This window comes from Triticum dicoccoides, chromosome 1A, assembly GCF_002162155.2.
Source record: "Triticum dicoccoides isolate Atlit2015 ecotype Zavitan chromosome 1A, WEW_v2.0, whole genome shotgun sequence".
Taxonomy (NCBI): Eukaryota; Viridiplantae; Streptophyta; class Magnoliopsida; order Poales; family Poaceae; genus Triticum; species Triticum dicoccoides.
This window is the reverse complement of record NC_041380.1, coordinates 599,526,682-599,536,101: the sequence shown is the minus strand read 5'-3', so window position 1 is coordinate 599,536,101 and position 9,420 is coordinate 599,526,682. Positions and strand designations below refer to the sequence as shown.

Genomic DNA, 9,420 nt, shown 5'->3' with positions numbered 1-9,420 from the left:
TTCTTAATTTCCCATTCATTTATGCAATCACTTGTAGACAATCGATGATCGTTAGTTGACACCACATTGTAAGCTACAAAAGACACTCAAATTATTCATACATTAAATTCAAAATCATGACATGCGTACTACACCTATCTATACCTAATAATAAAGGACGGAAGCTTTCATAGTTCTCCATAAGTCATGCATTTATATCCGTTGATTTAATGTTAACCATAAAGATTGACGATTGAGATTTAAAAGTAGATCTACACAACATTACGTAAAATAAATACATGTACAGAACCTACAGTTTTATCATTGACATGGACACGTCTATGGAGAATCCCTTCTCTTTTTAGAGTATGATGAGACTTCAACCTGTACACAAACACATTAATTTCCTTTTTATGTTTGAATTATTAAACAGAGAAAAAAAGAATAAAATAAAGTGCTCGGCCAGCGATTCAATCCTTGGTCTCCTGTGTGTTGTCTCAAGCTGCCAACCAGTACGCTACGCTAATGATCATGCAGATGAAAGGCGCCTGGCCCCTTTTGACCGGAATAGACATCTGTGTGTGTGAACAAAGAAATAAAAATAAGGGTGTTGAGATTCGACCCCTGACCACCTAAGTTGATGCTCACATTGACAAGTGGCAACCACCTTTGCTGGCTCCTGCCTGTGATTTCTAAAGGCGCCCGGTCCATTTTGAAAGATAAGACGATTCTTTTTGTGGCGCAAGGATGTGGTTGAGTTCAGGTCTTTTCGGCGAGCAAGTCAACTGTAGTATGTCGCGGGCGTGCAGAAATAGGGTGCGGTGGCGGCACGGGCATGCGGAGCAGCTGCAGCTGTCGCGTGTGCTGTGATATGCCCAAGGCCCATCGAGGCAGCGTATAATAATCCTATAATCAATATTTTCATATATGTTCTCCCATCAATAGTCCCATCTTGCCATCTTGCACATATTTTCACCTGTTTATAGATAATTAAGACGATCATTAAGAAGGCTAGAGAAATGAGGCAGCCCTGTTGGTTTAAAATAATGGGATTTATGAGATGCATGATAAAGGATAGGAAAAACAAAAAAAAATCACAAGGTGACTCAAAGGATGATGCACATGAGACGCCATTATGATCACTGAGAAGGCTGGAGCAATGAGCCATTGGTTAAAAAAAATGAGATTCATGACATGTAAGATAAAGATTGTTAAATTCTTGGATCAATCGAAGGAAAACAACATAAGGTGACTCGGAGGATGATGACGAGTCAAACAACGGCCAAAATGACATAGAACATACGAACTGACCCTATATATATCGCGGTGTCACTCTAGGGACCGGAGGAACTCGTAATTTCCAGGCTCGGCCACACTCATGAAGCTCCTAATAATGGAAGAGCAACGCTCCAAAGTGTTCGGAAAAGGTCGTGTCGATCAAAAGTCTCCCGTTGCGACACACGGGCAAATGTGCTAGTTGTTGACTATGTGTACATCTTACTACCTCCGCCCTGATTTATTGGTACCTTTTGTAATTTGTCTCAAATTTTAATCAAAAATTTAACTAACAAAATATTAATGCATGACAACAAAAATTATATGCTTGGATTCGTATTTAAACATAGTTTTTAATAATATAATTTTTTATGACATGCATGAATATTTGGTTAGTTAAATTTATAGTTCAAATTTGACACGAGATATAATAGGGACTAATAACCCAGGACGGAGGTAGTACCTTGCAACATGCAACATTTTGTAAGATCGCAGGTAGCTTAGACTTGGATACATCTCGGCCAATGGATGAAAGGCGAGACTTCATGTCCATCACTAAGACATCAAAGCTTTGTATTTTGGTACATTTTACAAAGTATTTTCTATCCTGATTAAAATATGCCACTATGACAGTGAACAAGACAGGTCTAGGCTACTGGCCTACTGCCTCATAATCCAGGCACTTAATTTTAACAAAATCCGGCACTTATTGGTTGCGTCTTTCCAAGACACAAGTTGAACTATACTATATGAAGTAGTTCTAGAATACAAAATGACAATGGGAGAGAACATCGATCGATGTACATGATTGCGCAGTTAGGAAGAAAAACGACAAACTACAATCCAAAATACTTATGCACAACAACCGAGGTATATAATTATAGCCACTTGTGTGTTAGTTAACAAAAAACAGAGTAGGGCATGTGAGGAGAGCGAGCACTTGATTCCCATCCCTTGTTCTCTTTGTTCTCATCTTCTTCTGCAAATCTCACCTCCTGCTGTCCTCCCGACCCCCTTCTCGATTGGGTTCGTTACACCACGGCTAATGCTCCGGCCGCTTGCTTTGTTCTACTCCCCAAGCCGCTCGCCTGGTCCAGTCGTCGAGGAGGCGACCGGTCATTTATGGCGGCCACGGTGACCACGAAACTGCGGGAGCCCGGACGGGACGTCGACGGCGAGCTGAGGTGGGTGTTCCCTTCTTCCTACTCCATACATTCCCTCCTGCTACCACATCTTAGTTCTCATTCTCCTCCTGCTCCCCGACCAGCGATGTACCCGCCGTCCGACCCGACCCCGGCCTCGGCCCGCCGTTGGACAAGGCGCCGACCCACGAACCAGTGCCCACGGCGATGCCGCCGGCAGCGGAGTCCTCGTCTATGAGAAAGCTGGGGAAGCTCTTCAGGCTCACCGAAGTGCACCTCTGGTGATCATTCCCCTCCGCCTCCTCGTCCCTCTCCGACTCGTTCAGGGCCTTCAGGCTAGTGTTGTTTTTGGCTGAGCAGTTCGCTCAATGCAGGGACGATTTTTATGTGAAGACTGAGGATTGCGATGCTACAGAGACTACTGATTGCACGGTAAGAAGATTCCACTTCCATCTTGCCATCATGACGTGGGTTGTGCTTAACCGGTTCGTCTGCTGACATTTCCTTCTTTTTTTGAGGGAAGTCTGCTGACATTTCCAAGAAATTGAATACGCTCGCTTCTTCTGTTGCCCAATTGACAAAAAAATAAGTACCCTCGAAAAATTGACAAAAAAAGTGTTTTGTGCAGTGATATTTTTTATAATAAAGAGCGATGTTTATTACTTAAAAGATGGGGCTGCTACGCGTCGGCCGGCATTTTTTTTTAAGATCTGCCGCCTCGCGAGCCGTTGGATGACGACTTTCGCAACCATCTGATCTCCTCCTGTAGTCGCATTATTTTGCAACAACGAGCATGTTGCGCAAAATCCCTTTGCAACACAACCTTGGTTGCAATTCTTTGCAATAGGGACATTGTTGCAAAAAGGCCCTTTTCAACATGTAGCTGTTGTGAAGCTTGCAGATAACTTGAGAAGCCCTTTACAACAGGAACATTGTTGCAAAAGCTCCTTCGCAACATAATCCTTGTTGCAGAAATTATCTTCGCCAGTGCCCCGCCACCATTGCAACCCTTGTTGCAATTGCAACAAGGGTCATGTTGCAAAACTGTGTTGGGATCACGTGGGACGCGTGGCGCAACGGAGAGGCGGTCAATGCCCCGCACGTTAAGCCCCGACTGGACCATATCATTTCCCTTAAAATATGTACTATTACAGACAATAAAGGGCACTTTATTACTTAAAATATTTAACTATTACACCTGGTCTATGCATAACTAGGATGCACACAATCAAACAAAGTCTAGTCTCAGAAAGTAAAAAAGATGAAATACAAGTAGTCATGAAAAGATTGTATGACGCCTAAACCGTGGGAGGGCCAATTCTAACATCATGATGCCATCCATGTAGGGTAAAAGTATCCATCGCCGTGTTCTCTAAGCGTGTACACACCTCCGTAAATAGGTCTCGATTCCTCACATGTTATAGAGACGACCATAAACGGAGTGTACTGATACATCTATAGATAACCGGCATAAGAGAAGTACTTTTATTGTTAAAAAACTTTATCATTTCTACGTCTTGTTGATGTTGATGTATATAACCTGTTTGTGATTACGTCTAGCTGATGTTGTTTTTCATTTCATGGTCTTCATTATCCGAATTGCGTTAAAGCATTTCATGCAAGCTATTTGAAACTTCCAAGTTTGCAGGGATCTCAAACAACTGAAACCCGCAATAAAGCAGCCAAAACAACAGATGAAGGTAAAGATTTGTTGCCCCCACATACAACACATAGACAATAACACACAAGCAAATCAATACAGATTTTTATTCTTATTTTGTTGCAAACATCCACCAATTTCTTGTGATGATATACCATCTGTTGTTCTTGATATCAATAGATCATTCATTTGTTGAAGATATGGAATTGGCTAGTCGCATGGCAGATCAGACTGGTGATGACACGCATCCGAATGAGCAGAGACATCAACTTATTTACAATGAAGCACTCAGTTTATCAGACATTCCTGACAAAGAGTTGATATATATAAGGTTTGCCTTATTGCACTAAAATGTTGTTCCGTTGCTTCCTTGACATATGGATGTTTTTATTAACATCTTATCTCTATGTAGTGTGATAGCTACCATTGATGAAGCACAACATGACAAAAATATGCAGAATGATAGTCCAATGACTGAAGTGTTAGAAATGAACCAAGAAGGTACTACCAACAAAAATAAAAAGAGAGTAAGGAGATCTCAACCGTGTAAGATAATATTACTCGGTTAGAGCTTCTAGGAATTGTTCCTCTGCTAATTTTTTAGAGATGATTTTGTTGACTGACAGATTAGTTTTCCTTGGCAAGGGTGGCGTTCAATATGCAGCTTCTTGCTATACCTACCCTTCATGTACTCTTTCTGTTTCTATATATCAGATAAGTAACCATTTATTTCATTCTACAGTTCATTCATGTCCGGACTTGGCAAACATGTCCAATGACATTGCCAGGTATTGGAATCAGCGGTACTCGCTTTTCTCCCTTTTTGATAGTGGTATAAAGATGGATGAAGAGGGGTGGTTTTCGGTGACGCCAGAGCCCATCGCAAAGCATCATGCATCTCGTGTTGGTGCGGGCATATTGATTGACTGTTTCGCAGGAGTTGGTGGTAATACCATCCAGTTTGCCACAAAGTATGCCACTATTATCGTGTTCTTATATCTTAAGTAAATGACAATAAACAATGTGCTAGCATGAACTCTCCCTTTTGCATAAATACTTTTTTTTTGTTTTCTTCACTTGTGATGATGATGGTAGCTGGTATGTTACCTTGAATATTATGCATCTTGTATGCGTCAATGGCATACTTAGTCGAGAATGAATGGTGGTAGAAAGCATGTTTGTGCACTCATCTAGTAACTGCTGAGGTACTTGTGTCCTGTAAAAAGACACATCATATGAAAAGATGGCTTCTAAGTTGCTTCACACATCATATGACTTTCTTTGGACGTGTATCAATTTTCATGCCACATGAATGTGTATAATTTGGAAACTGGAAGCCCTTTTATGATTAATGGTGATATAAGGTGGACTCTCAATTCTCATGTTTCTCGTACACCACTCAAACTGTAGACTTCCACCTCTCTGACACCATCTTCTATTTTTCAGGTGTAAGCATGTTGTTGCTGTTGACATTGACCCACAGAAGATTGGTTATGCACAGCATAATGCAACTATTTACGGAGTAAATGATCACATAGACTTTATCGTAGGAGATTTTATTAATATAGCACCTCATCTGAAGGTATGCCTTATGCCTTGAAAAATATGACACCTATAGGTTTTTGTGCATCTGTCATTTCCTGTAGCTACATATCTTCATAGTTGTCTGATAATGCCTTTGTTTGACCATTTTGGTTTACATGTAACCAGTAGGTAGGGCACCAGTATCTTGCCATTAGAAATCCCACATGAGGAAGTTTTGTTGTAAAACAATTTTTAGATTAGGGAAAAGTATATTTTTCGTCCCTCGACTTTCTCGATAGTTTAGAAATAGTCACTCAACTATGAAACCAACAAAACATAGTCCCTCAACTATTGATACCGGATACTTTCCGTCCCTTCAGCCACTCTGAGTGGTTTTGGGCTGAGGTGGATTCCGGGTGGCCAAGCTTTTATTGTTATGCATGCCGCTCACACAGGTTATGCTGCTCTCGCTGGCCATGTGAGCATGCAGCCACCACGTCCCGCCGGAGCTGCAGCTGCACTCCTCTGCATGCAGCAAGACGTTCCCGTCATATCAAGCTAGAGCCACAAGGCCAGCCACGATTGAGCTAAGACTGCGCCATCCCATGGCCACTCGAAATTACACTCCCACATTTCCTAAATGCCACCATGTCCGCCATGATCTCGTGCCATCTCACGAGCACCGTGGCGAGCTAGCTACTACTACATGCAGAAAGCAAAAACTACGGATATGCATGTGAACACGCTCATGATGCATGCATACTTATTCTCGAAACTGAAGATAAACAACACCTAGCTTAGCTTACTGAAGATGGGCAGCAAGATTATAGTGGCCAACAGCGCCATCTGAAATAGCAGCGAGCAGCAGCAGGACTGCAGGAGTGACGGTCGGCAACGGCGACGGCGGTGTTGGCACCGGAGCCACATCCTCACCTCTCACCTGCCATGAAGGCAGAGGCGCTCTCACCGGCATTCTCGTCGACCGGCATGAACTCGCACGGAAGCTGGAAGGATGCCGCCGCGAAGATGTTCATCGCCTAGTCTGGCGCAACCGCGTATGGGAGGCAGGCTAGAGGCTGGTATGGTGGCGAGGTATTTGGACTCATGTGTGTGATATGGCTCTGATTTGGCGAGGTCAAAGGTCAATACCGGTCCATGTCAGCCCAAAACCACTCAGAGTAGCTGGAGGGACAAAAAGTATCCGGTTTTGACAGTTAAAGGACTAGGTTTTGCTGGTTTCTGAGTTGATGGACTATTTCTAAACTATTGATAAAGTTGGGGGACGAAAAATATACTTTTCCCTTTAGATTATATAAGGCATAGCCCCAGTCTGGGGTCTATTAGAGGACAGACCATTAAGAAGCATTGACGAAAAAGAATTTCTCCCCGCTTTGTATTACAAAGCAACCAACCGATACAACCAACGATAGGTGTTGGGGCAGACAGCACCGACACGCCCAAAAGAAACGAGAGAGAAAATATAAAAGAAACCAATGCCGACAACGACGGATCAACAAAAACACGAAGAAGCCCCGCGACTACTGCGCCCACCGGAGATCTCCCACCAAGCTCCTAGACTCCGAAGCGCCGGTACCAAGCAACACCTCCAAGAAGGGACGCGACGATGCCGACGCTGCTGCAAAGGGTTTCCCCCGGTATGCGACGAGGAGAGAAGAAGGGTAGCCCCCGACGCCCTTCAGGAAGGTCCGGCAGCACCCTCAGGCGCCACCGCGTCGGTGTCGGCCAGGCCTACAGGGATTTCTCCCGATCCCAACCTTCACCTCGGGTGCTCCGAAGCCCGCCACCGAAACCGACAACCATCATGCGCCACGCTGGTCTTGAAGCTTCTCACGCCGTCTCACCACGGCACCACGAAGAGAGGTCTGCATACCGAAGAAGAGGAGCCGGGACAGAGGCAGCAGCATCGTTAGCACGCGGGAGGGCTCAACCTCCACCTTCAACGACGGTAGCCGACCGGACGCAATAGCAGGAGCACACCAGGCCCGGCCGGGCCACCCAAGGCCCGTAAAGCGCCCGCCTTCGCGCTGCAGCAAGCACGCCGATGGCGCCGCTGCCCCTGGTCCGAGCTGCTCCACGTCCGCAACACGCAGAAGACAACGAAGCCACGCCGATAGCCGACCCGCTAGGACCCAGATGGGACCCGCATGGCTCAGATCTGGGCCGGGGGCGCGCCGCCGGCCACCCCGCGCAACCAAGCTGCCCCGCCGCCAAGGAGCAGCGCCTCCCTCACATCTGCCACCCGCGGTAGGGAGGACGCACGCGCGGGGAGAGAAGATCCCGCCGCCGCCGACACCACCCGGGCCAGAGCCGGGGCGCCCGCCGGCGGCGGCGGGGAGGGACGACGCGAGGTGGAGGATGAGGGAGCAGGCGCGCTGGCCGCCTCCCGGGGAGGCAGCGCGAGGGCGGAAAGGGGAAGGGAAGGGAAGAGCGGGTGTATTAAGAAGCATTCAAGTTCAGTTGCAAAACATAATCATAGATGACTTGCATAATGATAATTTTCTTTTTAATAATATAATAAAAGTTGTTTAGAGCATCTATTTACCAGACATTAAGGTGAGAGTAATTAGCTAGCAGGAGTGATGCGACAGAAGGTGCTAATCTAAGCTTAGCATCATCGCCAAGCTAAAGAACAAAGGAACTTGGCTCCTTTTTTACGCAAAACTGAAAATAAATGTCCTTAGAGCATATTGGCAGTAGGGAGTACCATCTTTGTGTGCATACCAAAGCGGAAACACGAGGAGATGACTAGCTAGGACGATCTTGCTATGCCACTCTTGTTATTCTACAAGTTGGTTTGTACGCTTTTTGTGAAAAGTGGTTGTTTGCAGGGAGAAACTGTTTTCATGTCACCCCCTTGGGGTGGACCAGACTATGCAAAAGTCGATGTTTACGATATCAAAACCATGCTTAAGCCTTGTGATGGGTGGGCTCCTCGGTTCAGAATATAGTTTGTTTCTTTGCTGTGCTCCCAAATGTTCACACGTCCTTGTTGAACTCTTCAGGTACCATCTCTTCAAACTTGCCACGGCTATCGCTTCGAGAGTAGTCATGTTTCTTCCTCGCAACAGCGACCTAGACCAACTGGCGGACATGTGCTTGTCGGTCGATCCTCCATGGGCGGTTGAGGTATGTCCTTTACTCATGATCTTTGTCTAGTTGACCTATGAAGTTCCATGACGGTCAGAGTGGTCTGGCGATGCCTTTTGGACCAATGTCACACAGTCACAGTGGATCCCTTTCATTCTGGCAGGTGGAGAAGAATTTCCTCAATGGGAAGCTGAAAACCATAACAGCGTACTTTGAAGAACACGTGAGCACAGACGTGGAACACCAATGATCCCCACCCAAAAACCGCGTTCGTTCCTGAAATCCAAGTACTCTGCTGGATGAGAGATTCCGTGTCGGTGCTCGGTGTACTTGGGCAGCAGCGCGTACAGCTGGGGTTAATGTATAAGTAGCCAGAAACTTGGTATGGTTTAGTTGCTTGTGTATGGTATAGTTTCAGGTGCAAAATTGGAGAGCCCTGATTGAATGGGTAGAAATTTTCCCTTATATTTACATGGTCAATTCACCAACTATTGATTGTTGTTAGGTAAGTATAAGCCACGACTCGCTGCGGAGACCAGCGGGTGTGTCTAGGTCTAGGGCGAGTTCGGGCGCGGCTGCGTGGCCGTGCCTGTGTCCGTGGTGAGCGTCTGTGTCGTGGTGGCGCGTGAGCCTGGCTCGCGTCCGAGTCCGCCACAGTAGGACTAGCAGCTACTCCGTAGTTTTTTCTTCTTCTTTTTTTGCCGGGAGGACTAGCAGCATACACGGCTGTTA

The 9,420-nt window shown here is 45.7% G+C and overlaps 1 protein-coding gene across 1 annotated transcript; it reads left to right on the top strand.

Moving 5' to 3' along the window:
• Positions 1 to 2,246: 2,246 nt before the first annotated feature.
• Positions 2,247 to 9,153, top strand: LOC119349108 (trimethylguanosine synthase-like). The gene is made up of 11 exons (XM_037617123.1): positions 2,247 to 2,438; positions 2,522 to 2,677; positions 2,771 to 2,828; positions 4,045 to 4,096; positions 4,237 to 4,387; positions 4,469 to 4,557; positions 4,799 to 5,027; positions 5,503 to 5,638; positions 8,430 to 8,524; positions 8,604 to 8,727; positions 8,852 to 9,153. The coding sequence occupies exons 1-11, from the start codon at positions 2,377 to 2,379 to the stop codon at positions 8,936 to 8,938; spliced, it is 1,239 nt and encodes a 412-aa protein (XP_037473020.1). The 5' UTR covers positions 2,247 to 2,376; the 3' UTR covers positions 8,939 to 9,153.
• The last annotated feature ends 267 nt before the right edge of the window (positions 9,154 to 9,420 follow it).